Genomic DNA, 20,856 nt, shown 5'->3' with positions numbered 1-20,856 from the left:
CCACAGGCAGAGGTGGAGGGACACAGGGTGTAGTCACAGGTAAGGAGCCTGAAGGCAGGCGCTGTCGATCAACAGCACGGTAGGTAGGCGTCAGCAGGCTGGGTAGGGCCACACACTGGGCTTCTGAGCACACTGTGTACTCCCAGAGGCTGCACATCCAAGCGAAGGACCTGCCGGCTTTGGGATGCTCAGGGCTCAGCCGGAGGGCTGCTTGAGCACTGAGCGGGCATTAACGATGGGGTCTGTTCCATAGAAAATGATTGACGTGGAAAGGGGACAGGAGGCAGGCCTGGGAGCTGGCACAGAGTCTTGGGAAGAGCTGCAGAAATGCCCGATGTACCCATCACTCCCAACAGAGTCAGATCTGGGAGAGAGGTGTGGTGAGGACAGCACCTTGCTCAGAGCAAAGAGGAGCCTCTGACAGGCAGAGCTGCCCCTGGGTGAGATGCCCAGGAAGCAGTTACCCCGCTACTGGAGGTGTGTAAGCACGTTTCTGCTGAGCCCAATCAAGGGCAGATGCTTGCCTTGTGGTAGGGCAGGCTCCACTGCTCAAAGGGCCTTCCAGATGTGACACAGAGAAGGGGCAAAGAAACCCTCATGGGATGATGGGAGTGACAGTAGCTTGACATTTTACCTCCCCAGCTGCTTAGGCTGCAGCCCCAGCCCCACAGTGGGAGCAGGACTCCTGGGATTGGAGACAGGACTCCTCAGACCATGGCTCTGGGAGCAGGAGGAGAAGTAGTTCAGGAACTGGTGACTGGGAGGCAGGTGCCCTCCCGATTCTCTGAGTGACCTTGGGAGGCCTGTTCCCTGCCCCAGCTTCAATGTCTTTATGGCTCCACTCCTCAAAGTGCATCCAGAGCAGGCTGTGTGGCCAGGCTTCACCTCTGCCCCCTGTGAGCCCTTTTGAGTCCCAGCACTCAGGAGAATAAAGGAGACAGTCTGGAACTGTTCCTGGGTGCGTCCCTTCCTTAAATCAAAGCATGTGCCCAAGGGAGCCTGACTGGCTGAGGAAATTTGTTCCTTTTGTGGGGTCTGACCTCAGGGCCTTGCCTGCACACCCCAGGCTAGGGGCAGAGTGGCCTGTCCACACTGTGGCTGTCGAGACAGGCTCCTGGGCAGGCCGGTTTGCACTCTGCCTCCTGCATCTGACAGCTCAGACGGACCCGTGCTCACTTTGGCCAGCCAGGCAGGGTCAGCTGCACTCCGGCTGCTCAGGCAAGCCCAGCCACACAGTCACAGCCCAGCAGACCTGTCTGTGGTCTGGCTCCATGAACAAGCCTGATCATTTTCTGGCCACCTGGACAGGCCTGTCCATACTCTGGCTGTCCAGGTTGGCTAGTCTGCGTTGTGACGGCCTATATTAGCTCAATAAAGAGATGCTGACCAGAGTATGCTAAGCCCACAAGACTTGAAAAACAAAACACCTTTATTTAGTTAGCACTGAATTTGCAAACACAGAAAGGAATATAAAAACTAACTTGACTTTATCCCACAGGCTTTTGGGGCATCCTGACCCCAGTACTACTTGGGCAGCTTGATCAAAGCACCCCAGGTGAGCCTGCTTCTGGCAACCCCCCCCCCCATGGGGAGGCTGGCCAGGATGTTGCTAAGGGCCCCTGCAGCTCCAGTAAAGACACCTCCCTCTCCGTGTCAGATGATCTTTGTGGGAGATAACTGGTGGGATGTGAGATGAGACAGACTGCGTGCGGCACAGGGAAGGCAGGAGGCCTTGGTCTTGGGCTGCCTCCCCCCCACTTGGGGAGAGCTGTGTTGAGGCCACGTGTTATGGGGTGGGTGGAGGGCTGGCCTGGGCCAGGACACAGAGGGGCAGAACCAGGGCACTGTTGTTATGTCTTCAGAAGTGGAAAGCAGTGGTGGCTGCAGGCTGGGACAGGGGCCGAGCCTGGAGCCTCCCTCGGCATCTGGCTCTGGATGGCTCTGTCATCCAGGAGAGAGTGGCCAGGGCTTGAAAGACCTGAGTCGGAGTCCTGGCCCTGACTTGCTCTGAGACCTGGGATACACGATTCCAGCCTTAATGCTGTCATCCAGAAAGTGCGGACTATAACCCTTGCCTGCTGTCCCTATGGGCCATAACAGTGCAAAGTCACAGCCGAGGCTGGGCTATGCCAGCTCATCAACTCTCCTGCTGGGATTTCCTCTCTGAGACTCCATTTTCTGTCAAGTGGAGCTAATTCCGACCCCCGAGGGTGGAAGATGTGTGAGACTGGCCTCTATGGGCTGCTCAGGAAGGTAGTAAGTTGAGACCCAACCCTTTGCCCTGACCTTTGCCTTGCCCTTGGAGGCCTCCCCTGGCCTCTACAACGGCGCAGGCTCAGACATTGGTCTCAAGCTCGCTGATTTCAATGGTGCAGTGGTCCAGGCTGGCAGCAGCCGGCTCCTCGTCCTGCTCCACCTGGACGGGGACGTGGTGGGGACAGGCAGGGCCCAGGGTCAGCTCTGAAGCCTCAGCCACACTTTTAACGCAGCCGTTCTGCTGTATCGCCACGATCTCCTGCAGGCTTACTGGCTTGGTCTCGCAGGGCAGCAACTTCTGGGGAGGGGAGACAGGTAGAAGCAGGAGGGCTGAAGGTAGGCACCAGGGAGGACTGAACAAGCAAGGGCTGGGAACCACGTGATTGGTTTTCCTATAGATGCACTGTGGGACCTCGGTAGGTCACAGGGCGTCTCTTGGCTGTCCTGCCTCCTCCTGGGTCTGTCTTAGTAGAGGAGAGGACCTGACACACAGTGTCCAGTGAGGGAACTGGGTCCCCGCTTGGGCCTCAGCATCCTTCCCGTGGAGTGAGGCAGCCTGCTACTTGTGGTTATGGAAGGAGCCCGAAAACTATGAAGCCCGTGCAGATGTACAAGCACTCATCTTGCTGTTGGCAGGACCAGCACCACCCCTTCACTAGGGCACAGTACCCCGAGGGCAGGGCTCTGGCTTCCTTTGCTCCTCCTGTGTCTGGAGCAATGCTGGCCATGGTGGGTGCTCAACAAGTAGCTGCAAGAGGAGTTAGTCACCTCCAGTACCAGATGAGAAGGGATTGGCTGAAGGCTCTCCAGCTGATGAGTGGAAGATTAGTGCCCAGCCCAGCTCCCCCCACCGGGGGCCTCTGTGTGGCCAGGCTGGGAGGGGGCACTGCTCTCACCTCAGCACCCTGAGCAAAGTCCTTCCGGCAGATGTGGGCCATGATCCCTGCAGCCAGTGCGTCACCCAGCACATTAATCATGGTGCGGAAGCGGTCCCTGGTGAGCCAAGGTGGGTGGTGAGCAGTGGGCACTTGTCAGGAGAGCTGGGGGAGGACAATGCTCACCCCAGCAGCCCCTGTGGGCACCAGCTGCCAGGCCAGAGCCCAAAGCAAGGCACTTTCCCGCCCTCTCCAGCCCCCTACTCCCTCAGTGACGTTGACGTGGGTCGATGCAGGGTCAGCTTCATGGTGTGTGACTGTATAGTCACACAGGGCCTGTGCTTAGAAGAGTCCATGCTGGGATTAATGGTTTGCTCTCATCCTCTTGAAATTCTATAGAATTTGTAACAAGGGACCCCATATTTTCATTTTTGAAAACTGGGCTCCACAGCCAGGCCAGGGTCCATGCGTAAGGCACCCCCACTGTGCCAGACCAAAGTATGTCCGTTCCCACCCCAAATCCTGCTGCCTGAGGGCAGGGGGCAGGTAGTGGCAAGTCCTACTCACAAGGCCCAGTCCACAGCAATGATGAGGGTGATGTCATCAGTGGGTAGTCCCACGGAGGTAAGCACGATGACCATGGTGACGAGTCCTGCCTGGGGAATGCCAGCTGCCCCAATGCTGGCTGCGGTGGCTGTGATGCTGCAGAAGGGGGCAGGGGGGAGGGAGCGGAGAGGCAGGAGGGGCAGGGTGCTTTGTTGGGGCCCTGGCTCCAAGGAAGAGGCCAGGATGCCAGAGCCTCTGGAGACAGCCATACGGGGCAGGGGTTGTAGGAAGGACAAATCAAGGAGTTTGGGGGAGGGGGCATGTTCCTGCTTGAGGTCCTATAGCCCCATGGGCTCCCATCCCTGGCTCAGCAGAACCTCTTGAGTAGTTTGTGAAAAACCCTGCATCTGGAGCCATTGCCCCTAGCTTTATAGGAGCTTCCCAGAGATTCTGATCGTCCACCTGCTCGGCTCTGGCCAGCCTCCCTCCGGGGCCTGGTCCCCAGGGTCAGACTTGTGTTCTTGGGCTGGCATATGAGGACTTCCCCTCAGCCTCTGCCTGTCACCTCAGCACCCTTCCCTCAGCTCCAGCCACACTGCACCCCCTAGTTATCCCCCAATCCTGCCGCTGGCCCCTGCTCCCTCTGTGTCCGCCTTCGGTGCCCTCCCTGCCCTGCGTGTCCAGACTGCAGGCCCTCCTCTGGGTCTCAGCTTCCCAGCCACTTGGAGCTCCCCACGCTGCAGGGCAGTGCTGGGGAAGGAGCCCTCTGTCGCCAGTCAGAGTCAGGCCAAGTCCCCACCCTAGCATTGAATTGCTGTGTGGCCTAGAATGAGCCCCTCACCTTCTCTGGGCCTCAGAGACCCTGTCAGATCTGGGGGCTTGAGAATCCTAAAGGCCCTTCTTACAGCCACCCTTCTACCTCAACCCACCCTGGTGTGGGGTGTCAGGAGTCCACCTGATGGTGATGATCTGGCCAAAGTCCAGCTCATAGTTGTTGACCTGGGCAATGAAGATGGCGGCCACAGCCTCATAGAGCGCAGTGCCATCCATGTTGATGGTGGCGCCCACGGGCAGCACAAAGCGGGCAATGCGCCGGTCGATGTGGTTGTTCTCCAGCAGGCACTTGAAGGTGATGGGCAGTGTGGCTGAGCTGTGGGTGGAAGGGTCCGTGTCTGCCCACCATCCTCCTCCAGGATGCTCAGGGCCTCTGGGTCGCCCCCTGCCAGTGACAGGGAGCTCGCTTCACCCAGGCAGCAGCCCCGTCGTGGGAGAGAGCAGGCTGAAGGGGCTTTGAAAATTGTCAAGAGTGACACCCTTTGGGAGTGTGCAACAGCAGCCAAGCCAGGCCTGCCCAGGCTGCCATAACACAGGTCAGGAGGGGACTTAGCGCCAGTAGGATGCTTACTATGCACCAGGCACCGTGCTTTACACAGTCTCGGTTGATCCTCACAGCTTCCTGTGAGGAAGGGAAATGAATCCATTTTACAGATGAACAGACTGAAGCCCAGAGGGGAGGAAGGGCTGACCCAAAGTCTCACTGCTGTGCTAAGCGTAGACGAAGGGGTTTACAGGACTCTGGGGCCGGACTCGCTGGGTTCAGATTCCAGCCTCCTCCTAGGCAAGTGGCCCTAGCAGTTTCCATAACCGGTGTAGGCCTTTGTTTCCTTGTCCCAGGAAGGGAAAATACCTGGATTACAGAGCTAGTAGGATGATTTCATGAGTAAGCACTGAGAATAGTGTCTGCCTCATCACAAGTACTCAGGCAAGGGGAGCCGCTATTAGTCCTGTTACTGTTTTGTAACTAGAGCTCCTGGTGGCAGTGCTGGGGCCAACACTCAGGTTGGCATGGCCCCAGGTTGCTGCCTGGGTACCCCGCTTCTACTTGCCAGAACCTCAAATGAGCCCGACATGCTCGGCCCAAAGTTGTGGTTCCTGTCAAGCAGGAAGTGGCCAGGAGCACAGGGCAGCCGCTTGGGACTTCATCTTTCCTTTTCACCTTGGCCTCTGCGCTGGGGGGAGGTTCCTGGGTACAGAGCATCTGGGGTTCTCCTCCAGGGGCTCTGCTCCCCCTGAGTCCTGTGTGAGGTGCTCTGCTGCCAAGGGTGGGTCATGTGGCCTCCAGGAAGGGGGTTGGTCACCTCCTGTCCGTCCTACGGACTGGGAAGCTGAGGCCCAGAGAAGGGATGACACTAGGGCTGGAGGGGAGAGTCAGGCTGTGGTGCCTGAGAAATGTGGGCCCGAGCTCGGACACTTCTTCCATGTGGGAGACACTCGCTGCGGGGAGAACCATCATTTCTTTACCAGGTTAGAGCATCTAACCCCATGAAAATGACCATTTCCTCCTCGTTGATCCACAGCTGGGTTCGCCTGACTCTTCACTCCCTGGCTCTTTACACTGTGCTGTAACAGTCCCTGAGGGCAGGTGCTGCTTCCTCCAGCCCAGACTGGCCTTGCCCCGTGGGTAATCTCCATTAACCCCCAGCAGCCCTCTGGGGAGGCTACAGTGATCCACAGCCTGTAGATGAGGAACTTGATGCCCAGGAGGTCAGGTGACTTGCCCCGAGACACACAGCTAGGGGGTGAGGGAACCATGATTGAAGTCCCCATGAGCTAGTAACACTGCCACAGTTGTGAAAGGGTATCTAACCAGGATGTCCTCGTGACAGTAGACAGGAAAGTCCCTAAACAACACTGGGCCTGACTCCACAGAAGTAACCCAGGGCAGCAAAAGGCAACAGCAATCATAGATTCATCACTCCTTAGCTCTCCCTGCCCCCTGGTGCACGGAAGCCGACCCCATGTGGACTGAGTGAGCCCTGCGGGTGTGGGCAGGAGGAGGAGAGGAAGGTCTCAGAAGGCCATAAAGTCTTTCTGCCATTTGGGCAGGTGGGGACTCAAGCATTACATTTCCAAAGTTGGTCTTGTTACCATAGCAATCCTCAGATTTGTACAGCAGGCCTTACACGTTTTATCAGTCTATGGCTATGGAGAATGGCTGAACAGATGGACAGAGTTGAGCCCCCACCACCTCCCCTGTTCTGCCGGGCTGCCCAGGGCTACCTGGAGGAGGTGGCCAGTGCGATGAGCAGGGCCTGGAGGACACCACGGATGAAGACGATGGGGTTCTTTCTGGTGATGAAGAAGTAGAGCAGGGGCAGGATGAAGAGGCCATGGACCACCAGCCCGCACACTATGGTGACTGCGTAGAAGCCTAGCTTTTTCCCAACAGCTGTGGGGTCATCCATCTCCAGGATCTTGCCGGCGATGAGGAACACAATACCAAAGGGGAAGTACCTGTTGTGGGGACAGGGCAGTCAGCTCAGTGCCAGGCAAGTGAGGTCCCAGGCAGCCCCGACACTGTACCGCTGCCTAGCCTGGTCCCCCTGCGCCTCCTGGGGCTCCTGTGAGGACTGAACAAGACTGAGTGCCAAGGTGCCCGGCACATGGCATTGTTGATTCCACCACCCTCAACCAGCCGAGCCCTGCACAGCCTCTCCCCCTCCGCTCTCTTGTCCAGGCCCCTGTGGGTATGCCGACCCTCTGCACACCCAGCAATGCAACACTCTTCGTGTTTGACCTTGGGCAGACCACTGCATGTCCCCATCTAAACTGCAAGGTTGGACTAGAAGATTTCTAAGGTCTGAACCCTGAATCAAGGAGTGGCAGCTAGTTCTCACTTCCAGAATTTCCTTCTTCCAAAAGCTGGGCTGATGAGCTCCATGTGATGGAGAAACTGGTCAGGAGAGCAGTGCCAGGCTTGGCTCTTAGCTCCCCTCCAGTGGGTCAGACTGGGCCAGACGTGGCAGGCCCAGGGCTGGAGTAGGCCCGATCAAGGCTGGGGATCCAGGACAGCACGTGTGACTCTGGAGGCCCCAGGCCAGGGCTCAGCCTCTGGGGTTGCTCACTCCTACGAACAGGGGACAGGGCCACGGGTTCTCTCTGTCTGCCCAAGGCAGGAGTGGAAGGGGTTGGGGTAAGAGAGGCACCCCCATCCCAAAGAGGCTTACCACACAGCCACTGCCACGATCTTCATGACAGACTCATTGAGGCACTGGCAGAAGCTGACCAGGGGGGCCCCGCTGTCCCCCATGCGGCCCAGCATGATGCCTGTAGGGGCAGGGATACACAGCTTATCACAGATTTCACAGACCAAGATGAAGACATGTACAGGCAAGGCAGGGACAGACCCCCACGCACACATGGATTGCACTGTGGGCTGACTTCCCAGCAGCCTCCATGAGCCAGTGTCCCCTTCTACTCTCTCCTCTCCTCCTTGGCCTCCACCCCTGGACCAACACAGTGATCTTGCAACAGGGCTATCATCTCTTCCTACTCTCTAATCCATTTTCTACACAACAACAAGTGTCATCTTCTTAAGATAAAAATGCTCCCTGCCAAATACCCCTGCCACGAGCTTCCTTGATGACCTAGACCATAGTAACCAAGCCCCCCACTGCTCCAGGCTCCACTTGATCTGACCCCTGTCTACCTTCCACCGCCATCTGGCCCTGCTCTTGCCTTCCTCACTCTGCTGGCATCACTGGCCTTCTTTCCATTTCTAGAATACATCAAGCTCTTCACTGCCTCATGGCCTTTGCCCATATAGTTCCCAATGCCTGAAACATGGCTGCCCAGCACTCCACATGCCTTGGACATCCATGCCCTCTCCTTTTTGAATCTCCCAATTTGTTTTCATCTGCCTCATCTCTTTCTGATCCCTTCATATCATTTATCACAACTTTTAACTGTTATTTTTTAGTATTCTGTTGTTTTTCTGTCTCTTCCAATAGAACGTTAGCTCCATAAGAGCAAGAACTGTATCTCAGCTGGCACATAGTAGACACTAAACAGTGACGAATGAATGAATGAATGAATGAATGGTGAAGCCTTTCACAAAGGCCTTGTTATTCTCCCGTTGGGGTTCTGGACTCTTCTCCACTTGGGAAGCACTCATATGTATACTAGTCCATGGGTGAGTACCATGCAAGTGAGCACTGAGATCGCTCTTGCAACAGTGACAAATGACTGCTTTTCCTTCTGTTGACATAAAAATGAAGAGCAAAACACACTCTGTGGCTGCCCTCATGAAGCTTACTGTCACTGTGCTCAGAGAGGCTCATGGGATGACTCAGCCAGGGAGGGACAGGGCAGGGATGTGACCCTGGCCTATGGGACTCCAGAGCGGGCTCTTTCCCTTCCCCAGGAAACCCTGAACCCACACCAGCCTTGGAACAGCTACCACTGGGACGAGGTGGGGGCACTGCTGGGTGGGAGAGGCTCGAGCTGGAGGTGGCACTGGCCTAGCCCTGCCCATCTGGCCTGTGGAAGCCTAAGTAAGCTCAGAGCCAGGTCTCCCCAAAGTACTCCTGTGTCTCATCAGTCTCCACATAGATTTCCCTGGGGGTACCCAAGGGCTCTGGCTGGCTGGGTGCTAGTGTGCATAGGGTCCAGGGTGGGCATGGCTCCCTCCAACAATGAAGGCCAATGAGACCTTAGCATCAGCCACATCCTAACAGCTGGGGGAAGCTGGGAGGGAGGCCGGGTTGAGGAGAGAAAGTGAGCCCCATTTGGAGCAGCTAAGTGTGCTCGCTCACACTCAGACTTGGGCCCACGTTGATGTAAACACTAGAGATGTAGGCACACACAGGCACGGGTATACACAGACTCAGGCACACGTGACTTGGGTACACATACACAAATATACACTTATCCACAGACAGTTACACACGGTCAGTAAACACTTTGTGAATTGAGTCAAAAGGGTCCCAAGGGTTTCTTTTGCCTTGCCAATAGATGTCCTTTTTATATCTTTCCACCGCTAAGAGAGGTGGTGGCTGAGAGGAGGAAGAATGTTCAGGAACTAATTGCCGGATATGCTGAGGGCACTTCCAAACACCATCTTGTCACATGCTTGGGTCACTAGCTCCTGGCCCCTCTGCATGCCTGGCATTTTGGCCAAGATGATAAGAGCTCCATTATCCATCATTGCCCGTACATTCATCCACCCATCTCTCCACCTCTCCAACAGGCTGTACTGAGTGCCTCTCCTGCTGGTCACTGTGGTGGGCTGTGGGGGTAAGTGGGGAACGAGTCAGGCCCATTCCTGCCTGCGTGGCGCTTACATCAGCTGCTGTGCAGACAGTGGACAATTACACCAGTGTGCAAGAGGGTCACTCCCACACTCAGGATGGGAAGTGAAAGTGGGAAGGTCCTCAGGGAGGTGTCTTTCAGGAGCTGAAAGGCAGTGGAGCTGGGGGAGGGGAGCGGGGATGGAGGGGCCCGGAGTTAGGCTGGGCTGGACCCTCAGAGCTCCTCAGGCCCTGTCCGCTGCTGGTGCCCCTATCCAGGTGGAGCAGAGAGCCACTGAGGCCTGAATTAGGGACTTGTGACCCTGTGAGGAGGACACATCAGGACAGAGGGCTCTTTAGACAATTTTTGCTGAAACCAGGTGAGAGATGATAATGGCCTCGGACCAGGGTGGTGGCAGTGGCAGAGGGAAACACAGGGACAAGAGACAGGTTTTGGGAGGCTGACCGGACAGGACTTGGATGTGGGCTAAGGCAGAGGGCCAGGTGCAAAATGACCCCTGGATTCTTGCTGTGAGCAACCAGAGGATGGTTGAAGCTCTTTACTTGAAAAGAAAACCCTGTGGAGAATTCACAGAAGCGGGAGAGAACCTCCCAGGGCCATGGCTGAGGTGATGGGGAAGGTTGTTAGAAAAAGACCCATGATGCCCCCTGGCATGGTCTGGGAGAGCTAGATTGTTCTAGACAGGTTAGGAGGTGTCACCCAAAAGGAAAAGTGTGTATGTTTGTGTGTCAGTGGTGGGGGGTGGGGGGACACTGCAGGCAGAGACATATTCATGGGTTTAGGGCAGGGGTTCCCAAACTACGGCCCCCTGAGGCCATTTATCCGGCCCCCGCTGCATGTCCGGAAGGGGCACCTCTTTCATTGGTGGTCAGACGCAAAGCGCGGCATCAGTCACGTACAGTACTACTTCCGGTGACACTGGACGCACGCATCACGGCTCCGGAAGCACGTCATATCACTTGTTACGGCTAGCAGTGACAAATATGGAACTGGACATTGACCATCTCATTAGCCAAAAGCAGGCCCATAGTTCCCATTGAAATACTGGTCAGTTTGTTGATTTAAATTTACTTGTTCTTTACTTTAAATATTGTATTTGTTCCTGTTTTGTTTTTTTACTTTAAAATAAGATATGTGCAGTGTGCATAGGGATTTGTTTATAGTTTTTTTTATAGTCCGGCCCTCCAACAGTCTGAGGGACAGTGAAGTGGCCCCCTGTGTAAAAAGTTTGGGGACCCCTGGTTTAGGGGATCTGAAGCTTATACAGTTTGGGTCCTCTTTAAGAGAAAGAATACGAAAAAGAAAAAGAATAAAAGGTACAGGCCTCAAAAGGGGTCTGCACAAGGTATACTTCGCCAAGTTTCAAGGTAAGTCGCCTGTGGTTGGGGCCCTTGGAGACTCGGAGAGGAGAAGCAAAGGGAAGGAAGTGTTTGGTAGGCCAACTGTGGACCCTGAGAAAAGGCACAGATGTGTCTCAGGAGAGAGGCCACCAGGGAGAAGCCCTGTGGTTGGGGCTGGCGGGAAGAATAATAGCTTTGAAAAAACAATGATGGCTTAGTTTTTAGACTTTTCTTGTTTCGTACTGTAACTCCACTTCTCCCTCCCCCCAGTGTTACCAGACCTTAGTATAAAGTTCAGGAATAGGAGGGATCTTCCTTGAGGAAGGGCCCACACCTCTGGCGGCAAACTAGCACCCAGGGATGAGGGGCTCCAGGTGAGAAACACTGACTCTGCCGGGGATTCCTGGGGCCATTCCACTGACTGGGAGACCGAGGAACCGCCTGGAAGATGGGAAACTCCAGGCCATTCGGGTTGTGGGATGCAGGGTTTTGGGATGCAGGGCTGCAGGGATACAGGGAGAGGTGCAGGGAGGAGTAGGTGTGAGGAAGGACCGGCTCCCCGAGGTTGCGAGGTGAGGTGGGCAGCACGTACCCATGGTGGCAGAGAACATGACGATGCCCAGCACATTCATGCCTTCGCTGGTGCCAGGCTCTGACTTGTAAAAGACTTCGGGTGGCGGGGTCAGGTCCAGGGCGAAGTTCTGAATGTGAGAACCATTCTCTTCCTGGACCCCGTAGATGAGAATCTGCCGAGATGGCGCCTCCTCCGATGCCACTTTGGGGGACTTGACAATGGGCGTGGTCTTGGTGCGGTACTGGTGGGTGACACCCCAACCAGGAAGGAGTCAGGGTCAATGTTGTTATTAATACCAACAACAACAACAATAATAACATCTTGGAAGTGCATTTGCATCCACTCATGAACTATTTGATTGACAATTACCCTGTGAGGTAGGCAGGACAGGGATTATTATCAATATTTTACCAAAAAGAAAACCAATTCCTTCATCTATACACTACCTAGGCATGCGTCTCTCTGCCCTTCTTCCTTCTTCTTCCTTCTAAGCATTATTACACCCTTCTGGGCCCCTCTCTAACCAGCTGTTTCTCTCTTTCTTCATCTACCCAGGTAATTCTCCATTCACCTGCTATACCTTCCAACCAATTCATTATTCATCTAACAGCCAGCCAGCCCTGCCTTCACTGACGGACACTTGGACCTTCCATAAGCACAATTTGCTTTATTGCGCTTCGCTGACGTTGTTGTTATAAACTGAAAACAAGACCCTCCACCAATCAAAAGATTACTACTTGTTTTATTGCTATATTCATTTTATTGTGGTAGCCTGGGACAAAACCTGCAGTAGCTCTATGTAAGCCTGGATTTGGAAAGCTCAGCTTGTCCCAAGCCTTCTTGGGGAGATAAGCTCCCAGCTGGGAAGAATTCAGTCGCTGAGCTGCCTACCTTTCCCCCTCTACCCCAGGGCATTTCTGGGTCTTCCCCTCTCATTCCTCAGGCACTGGGACCCCAAACAAGAGAGTCTCCTGTCCTCCCAACACCACGGTATCAACAAGATAAGCCTTGAGCAAGGGGGAGGAGCCACTCGGGAAATACATGGGATATTAAGTTTTTGTGCTTCAGTTTCCTTAACTGTAAAATGCAGGTCATAAGTGAGATAATGCAGGGTGGGCAAAAGTAAGTTTAGGGTTGTTCGTATGGAAAAATATGTAACACAAGAATGAATAACAATACAAGAATAAACTTTGTTCCATGTTCTCAAAACTGTAAACCTACGTTTGCCCAGCCCTTTCTATGTCAAGTGCTTACAACAGTGCCTGGCATATGGTAAGCCTTAAGTAACCATTATTGCTATCATCACCATTATCATCTTCATTCCACTATTGAACACTCTGTGCCAGGTTCTGGGGATACAAAAATGATCCAAAAATGATCTCAAGGAATTCTTCCTTGAGAACCTTGGAGAAGGAGGGATTTACTCTACCTGAAAGAGTCACTTAGCTTCACAAAGAAGGTGACATTTGATTTGGGTCTTGAAGAATAGGTAGGAGTTTGCCAAAAGAAGAAAGGGCATTCTGGGTAGGTATGAAGTATAGAAACAAATATTCCTCCTCCTCTCCCACACCATCAGTGATTCCCCATCACCGCTGGAATAAATTCCAGACCACATAGTCTAGCATTTAGAGTCCTGCCCTATCTTGCTCATTTCATAGTTGAAGACACAAGAATTTAGCTCAAAGTTTCACAATTCCGTATTCGGGAGCCTCCTCTACCAACCCTCAGCCACCTCCTTTATGTCCTCAGACCTAAGGCAGGGCCCAGCATAGGGAAGGGGTCAGGAAATGCCTGTGGAATTACGTCAACCAACCACTCAACATCTTAGAAACTATTAGCAGTGCAGACAATGATTGGTACACAAAGATGTTTACCAAAAATTTTAGAAAGGCAAAACTTTGAAAATCACCTGCAGGACCACCAAAAGGGGGATGGGTAAATTATCACCACAAATATTGTATTAAAAAAAGAAACAATCACTGGGAAAATGCTAACGATATAAAGGGAGCGGGGAAATAAGAAAGCAAGATGCACAGTGTGCATGCACTACGAGCCTAATTTCAGTCTAAGAAACATTTGTTTAGAGGAAAACAGACTAAAAGCATACCAACTACTACCACCATGGCTAGGGGCTGAAACTAACGATAATTTCTATTTTCTGTTTTATATTTTTTAGCATTTTTCTCATATTTTATAGTGAACATTACTACTATTCTTATTGAGGGGAAATGATTGTTTTAAAGAGAGAAAACAAGCTTAGAAGCTGATAGGCCTAGTTTACCTACTAACTAGGCTATCATTTACTAGAGGTATAACCTTGGGCAAATCCTTTAATCCTCCGAGCTTCAGTTTCCTCATCAGGAAAGGGGTTGACCTGACCTAAGGGCAGGTTATTTTGAGGATAGGAGCGAGGGCAATGTCAGCCCTGCTGTGGACCTAGAGTGAGCAGCGAGCTGTACTGTGGAGCTTCACCTGCATAGCTTTTCTTCCTGCAGAGCTGGAGCCCAGAGCAGGGCTATGGCCTCAGGAAGCTCTGAGGATCTCTGTGCCCCCTCTTCCCTCCCCTCTAGCTAGCATCCTGCCCCCAGAAGATGGGAGACTTGCTGGTAAACCTGTCAGTTTTCAGTTAGGCCCAGGCTGGCCCTGCCTGACACCCCTCCATCCCTTAGGGACCTACTCACCTGTTTGAATGTGGCTTCTACCAGGTTGGCTGGAAACATATTCCTGGAAAGAGAGTCAGGATTTATGGGTTTCCAGAGCCTGGGACAGGAGGGCCCTTGGGATCATTTGAACATCTCCCTTGGCAGTAGGGCCCTCCATTACCCAGCACCACCTCCCTTTGCAGCCTCACCTCCTCCCACCAAAGCCATCCCCAGTCCTTAAAGCTCCAACACCAATTGCATACACTCTCCTAAACATGCTGCATACTTTTCTGCTCCAGTCTTCTGTTCACACTGTTCCTTCTACCTGAAATGCCCTTCCTGCTTCTCTAACTCCCACTCCAATCAGAGGGCAAGCCTTTTCTGACTGTTCTAGGTCGACACTGTGGTCCCTTCTCGAATCACCTACTCTCTGGCGTGCAGCGTGGCACTGGCTCACACGTCTGCCTCCCCCCAGACTGGCTTCCTTGAAGGTGGCACGTGGTTGTTCATATCTTATCTGTGGCGCCAAACCCAGGACCTGGCACATCAGTGGGATCATTCTTACTGTTATTTTCATAAAGCTAATGGAGGAGGGTTTCCAGTTCTACCAGATATAAAAACATAGCATAAAGACATAAATCAAAACAGTGAAAAACTGCCTGACCAGTGGTGGCGCAGTGGATAGAGCATCGAACTGGGATGGGGAAGACCCAGGTTCGAGACCCCGAGGTTGCCAGCTTGAGCGTGGGCTTCTCTGGTTTGAGCCAAAGCTCACCAGCTTGAGTCCAAGGTCGCTGGCTCGAGCAAAGGGTCACTCGGTCTGCTGTAGCCCCCTGGTCAAGGCACATATGAAAAATCAATCAATGAACAACTAAGATGCTGCAATGAAGAATTGATGCTTCGCATCTCTCTCCCTTCCTGTTTGTTTGTCCTGTCCCTCTCTCTGACTCTTTCTCTCTGTCAAAAACAAAACAAAACAAAACAAAAAAACAGAAACTGACCCAACCATCAATAGAAAAATAAATGTAGTGGAACCTGTAGCTTGGAACAGAACCTACACCACCTAAATATTTTATTTTATTTTTGAGGAAAGAGAGAGAGAGAAGAAAGGAGAGAGACGAGAAGCATCAACTCATGCGTGTGACACATTAGTTGTTCATTGATTTCTTCTCATGCGTGCCTTGACCGGATGGGGAGTGGAAGGGGCAGCTCAAGCCAAGCTAGTGACCCCTTGCCCAAGCCAATGACCTTGGGCTCAAGCCAGTGACCTTGGGATATATTGATGAGACTGTGCTCAAGCTGGTGACTTCAAGGTTTCAAACCTGGGGCCTCAGTATCCCAGGTCAACACTCTAGCCACTGCACCACAACTGATCAGGCCCACCTAAGTACAGTACAGTATCTTATAGTTGACAAAAGTTGCTTCACAAAGCAGTGAAGAAAAGAAGAATTCATCATACAGAACTGTACAGCTGACCAACTATTCAGAAAAATCAAAATCAGATCCTCATTTACACTGTGTACCCAAATAAATCCCAGGTGGTTTAAAGGAATAAATAATTTTTAAAATGCAACCAAAAAAAGCTAAAACAAAATATAGATTAATATTTTATCAGATCTCAGGATATGGAAGGACTTTCTAAGAACAAAATGAGCAATAAAAATTAACAAATGTTGCCCTGGCCAGATAGCTTGATTGGTTAGAACAGGGATTGGGAAACTTTTTGGCTGAGAGAGCCATGAAAGCCACATATTTTAAAATGTAATTCCGTGAGAGCCATACAACGACCCGTGTACGTTAAGCATTATCCAATAAAAATTTGGTGTTGTCCCGGAGGACAGCTGTGTTTGGCTCCAGCCACCCACAACCATGAACATGAACGGTAGGAAATGAATGGGTTGTAATACATGAGAATGTTTTATATTTTTAACGTTATTATTTTTTTATTAAAGATTTGTCTGCAAGCCAGATGCAGCCATCAAAAGAGCCACATCTGGCTTATGAGCCATAGGTTCCCGACCCCTGGTAGAACATTGTCCCAAAGTGCAGAAGTTGCCGGTTCAATCCCCAGTCAGGGCACATACAGGAACAGATCGATGTTCCTGTCTCTCTCTCACTCTTTCCCTCCCTTTCTCTAAAATCAATAAAATTAACATTTAAAGAGTTAACAAATATTTCTACATTAAAATTAAGAATTTTGTAAGTGCACTATGGTATCCTGGATTGGGTTCTGGGATGGAAAAAAGAACATTAGAGGAAAAACTGGTGAAATCCAAATAAGGCCTGACCAGGTGATAGCACAGTGGATAGAGCTTCGACCTGGGACACTGAGGACCCAGGTTCAAAACCCCAAGGGATCGTCAACATATCCCAAGGTCGCTGGCTTGAGCCGAAGGTCACTGGCTTGAGCAAGGGGTCATTGATTTGGCTTGAGCCACCCCTCCTTGCCCCCCATCAAGGCACGCATGAGAAGCAATCAATGAACAACTATAGTGCTGCAACTACAAGTTGATGCATCTCATCTCTCTCCCTTTCTGTTTTTCTCTCTCTCTTGCAAAAAAAAAAAAAAAAGAAAGAAAAAAAAATCCAAATAAGTTTTGTAGTTCAGTTAATAATTCTACTAATTTAATTTTAGTTTTAACAAATGTGCCACTTTTGTAAATGGCTAACCTCAGGAAGATGGGTGAACGGTACGTGAGAACTCTGTACTATCTTCACAACTTTTCTGTAAACCAAAATTATGTCACAATAAAAAGCTAATAAACTAAGAAACTCTGTAGGACACATTACAATACAAATAAAATTCTAATGCAAACTGCAAACTGGGGGAACTGTATGACAAAGTGTTATCATGCTACATCTATAAAGAGTTTTACAAATCTTGTCCTTGTCTCCGGGCTCACTGTCTGTCTGCTCTCACCAGAACATCAGCTTCCCGGAGGGCAGGGATCTGTGTTTTGTTCATTGCAGGTTCCTAGATCCTGGAAGGGTATACCCGACATGTAACAGGCACTCGTTAAATATTTGCTGCTGCATAAATAAATGACCACAGAGACATTAATATCCCAATAGAAAAGCAATTGAAAATCATAACCAGGCAATTCACTTTACCAAAGAAGAAACATAAGTAGCTCCAAAAGCTTTTTAAAAATGTTTGGCTTCATCAGTAAATTAAAGGCATTCCTACCCTCAAACTGGTAAAGGGTGTTTCCAATGATAGTACAGCCCTGGTCAGGTAGCTCAGTTGTTTAGAGTATCATCCCGACACACCAAGATTGCTGGTCCAGTCTCCAGTCAGCGTGATGTCTCTCTCACACACATAAATGGAGTTATATATGTGTATGTGAGTGAGCATTATTTCTTAACTTTGCACCCCAGCAGCCACTGTTGGGAAGCAGCAACTATCACTTTTTTCAGTGGTGCTAAAATAAGGTTCAGTGTAAGCATGTGGTCAGAAGAAAAGGGCTTAGAATGAGCTACCAAGGCAGAAAGCTGGGGAAGGATTGGCCCTGCTTTTCCCACTAATTTTGGCTTTGTTACAAAGGAGAAAAGAAGCGGAATGAAGAACTGAGCTTCCAGAGGCTCAAGTGAGGCTTTAAATCTGCAAGTTATGAGCAGATTTCTGCCACAAGACTAGCAGCTGCCTGCAAGGGTTTTTGACATCAAGCGGACCCCACAGCACACGCCAGGCGCACAGCCTGCCAGAGTGCATGGCCCACCAGCCCAGTGCTCACAACCAGAGTGGAGGATGCCCGCGCTGAACTGACTGATCATGGTCTGAAAACATCTCCTGGGTACATCTCCAGGACGTTCCAGAGACTTATAAGGAAGTTTTCTTATGTAACTTAGTGGAAAGGTTGCTTCAGCCTGAGGAGAAACTAAGAACATTCAAAAGCTCGTAAGAAACCTAATGGAACATACCTAGTATGTACAACTTCCTTTAAAAGTTTATACTGTGTGTGTTGGCAGGGATGGCTAGCTGCCTAACCAGTCTCCAGTCCCTCTCCTTCTGTACTAGCAAAGCCCTGGGACATTATGGAGACCAACAGGGCCATGCCATCAAATCCTGTTTCCCAGCCTCTCTTGCCAAGGAGTGGTCAATTAGATGTAGGTGGGATTCACTGGGTGGTTTTCTGGAAAACTCTTGAAAAGGTGTCACTCAGCCAAGACTCTTTGGTCATTTCCTCCAACTTTCCTCTCTCTGCCTGGAACACAGACATAAACCAGAGCTTCAGGAGTCTTGTTGGACCATGGGACACACAGCCCAGTACTAAGCACAGTAAAGCACACAGGCGGAGGAAGCACCTGATGACCACGAGCAGCCCACCTCTGGACTGCTTATTTGGGAAGAAACACAAGGCTTTACCTTACTTAAGCCTCTGCTGGTTCAAGTTTTTCTTAACTAGCAGCCAAAAGCATTTTTTTTTTTTTTTGTGACAGAGACAGACAGAGAGAGGGACAGACAGGGATCAACAGGCAGTAATGGAGAGAGAAGGGAAGCATCAATTCTTCATTGTGGTTCCTTTAGTTGTTCATTGACTGCTTTCTCATATGTGCCTTGATGGGGGGGGGGGCCTACAGCAGAGCGAGTGATCCCTTGCTCAAGCCAGTGACCGTGGGCTTCAAGCCAGTGACCTTTGGGCTCAAACCAGCAACCATGGGATCATGTCTATGATCTCACTCTCAAGCTGGAGACCTCGCACTCAAGCCAGATGAGCCCACACTCAAGCTGGCGACCTCAGAGTTTCAAACCTGGGTCCACAACGTCCTAGTATGATGCTCTATCCACTGTACCACTGCCTGGTCAGGCCAAAAACAATTCTTCCTTTTTGTGTATTTTTTCTGAAGTTAGAAGCAGGGAGGCAGACAAACTACTGCATGTGCCCTACCGAGATCCACCCGGCATGCCCACCAGGGGGTGATGTTCTGCTCATCTGGGGCGTTGCTGTGTTGGGGCCAGAGCCATTCTAGCGCCTGAGGCAGAGGCCATGGAGCCATCCTCAGTGCCGGGGGCTAACTTTGCTCCAATGGAGCCTTGGTTGCAGGAGGGTAAGAGAGAGATAGAGAGGAAGGGGAGTAGGAAGGGTGGAGAAGCAGATGGGCGCTTCTCCTATGTGCCCTGAACAGAAATTGAATACATAACTTCCACATGCTGGGCCAACGCTCTACTGCTGAGCCAATCGGCCAGGGCCCAAAAGCAATTCTTAACTAATGCACATGCTAATACTAATTATGGATGGACTTATTCTGCAAATTTTAATAAAGAATTTACTTTTTATTATTAAATGGGAAAATGTATATTGGGTAAACAAGTGTGTTTAGGTTTGCTCGCTTGTATTTTGCATTGGCTCAGGGCAGCCTCTGTGTGTGGCCTGTGAAAGGCAGCAGGTGCTTGCCCTCAGCATCGCATATTACAAATTGCGGATTCCCTTCCTGCTTGGGTGGAGCCATTGTTTGCTATTGTTTGCTAGAGAAGGGGTTATTTCCCCCAGCCTGTTTTGCTGGTGAGTCCAGAGAGAGAGAGAGGGAGAGAGAGAGAGAGAGAGAGAGAGAAAGAGAAAGAGAGAGAGAGCTGAGGGGCTTGGTAGAGCCCTGCTGAGGCTGGTGGGGGTCTGTGAGTCCGGAGGGAGTTCAGAGAATGAGTTGTGGCTTGGGAGCCATGAGAGAAAAGGAAGCAGTTTTTCCTGTTTGTTTGTTTGTTCACCATTACGACACTTCAGTAAACTAAATGGCTCACCATTTTCTGGCTCCACAATTCTTTTACTGTCTACCTGAATCCAACGAGAACCTGCATCTGAATGGCCACGGCTATGGCCACTGGCCTTATAATGTACTTTTTTTTTTTGCCCTTAGGAAACCTTCCTGCTGCCCTATGAGGCCCGTGCTCCTGAAGGCAGTTACAGAATGCAGACCTCATGGGCCTTAGAGATGTTAATAGCTGAGGCCACTTAATACAGACCTACTCTGTCCTGGCACTGCCTGCTGGTCTCAGGGCAAGGCTTCCTCTCCTCACTTACTGTTTATAAGCTCCCACTGTGTGAGCTCCAAACTCACCCAACCCCATGTCCCCAACCTAGGCCCCGAAGGTGGAAATCGTTCCTTTCTAAGCACAGCTCCCAGGGGCTTCTTCCAATCCCTGAGAGCTCTAAACAGAGCCAAACCATTACTCAGTGTCTCTGGTGTTTTGATAAGATAAGATGAAGAAGAAGAAGAAGAAGAAGAAGAAGAAGAAGAAGAAGGAGGAGGAGGAGGAGGAGGAGGAGGAGGAGGAGGAGGAGGAGAAGGGAAGAGAGGGGAGGGGGAGGGGGAGGGGAGGAGGAGGAGGAAGAGGAAGAGGAAGAGGAGGAAGAAAAAAAAGAAGCTTTGATTAGTGTTTTGCTTGGTTTTTTTCTGTGAGGCTGCTCTGTCAACAGACATCAGTTTTCTGGAGCCCTGGGAAATGAATTCACGTTATGCGAGTCACCCAGGGGCACAGGCTGTTGTGTTCTTCCAGAATAATCTTTGAGAGACAGATGCATCTTCCCACCGCCAAT

The 20,856-nt window shown here is 51.3% G+C and overlaps 1 protein-coding gene across 2 annotated transcripts in view; it reads right to left on the bottom strand.

The window, feature by feature from the left end:
- Positions 1 to 1,411: 1,411 nt before the first annotated feature.
- SLC1A7 (solute carrier family 1 member 7) overlaps positions 1,412 to 20,856 on the bottom strand; it is a 52,105-nt gene continuing 32,660 nt past the window's right edge. Inside the window, exons 4-11 of one of the 2 annotated variants that reach the window (XM_066269170.1) lie at positions 14,363 to 14,405; positions 11,700 to 11,922; positions 7,685 to 7,784; positions 6,738 to 6,971; positions 4,633 to 4,827; positions 3,699 to 3,932; positions 3,153 to 3,249; positions 1,412 to 2,554 (exon numbers count right to left, since the gene is read on the bottom strand). In XM_066269170.1, coding sequence (XP_066125267.1) covers positions 2,336 to 2,554; positions 3,153 to 3,249; positions 3,699 to 3,932; positions 4,633 to 4,827; positions 6,738 to 6,971; positions 7,685 to 7,784; positions 11,700 to 11,922; positions 14,363 to 14,405 — 1,345 coding nt within the window. In that variant the 3' untranslated portion in view covers positions 1,412 to 2,335. The remainder of the gene's footprint in view (positions 2,555 to 3,152; positions 3,250 to 3,698; positions 3,933 to 4,632; positions 4,828 to 6,737; positions 6,972 to 7,684; positions 7,785 to 11,699; positions 11,923 to 14,362; positions 14,406 to 20,856) is intronic. The other variant, XM_066269171.1, reaches the window with a different exon arrangement.

Source organism: Saccopteryx bilineata, chromosome 3 (genome assembly GCF_036850765.1).
Source record: "Saccopteryx bilineata isolate mSacBil1 chromosome 3, mSacBil1_pri_phased_curated, whole genome shotgun sequence".
In the NCBI taxonomy this organism is placed as follows: Eukaryota; Metazoa; Chordata; class Mammalia; order Chiroptera; family Emballonuridae; genus Saccopteryx; species Saccopteryx bilineata.
The sequence above is the reverse complement of the archived record's forward strand: the minus strand, read 5'-3'. Positions and strand labels throughout refer to the sequence as shown.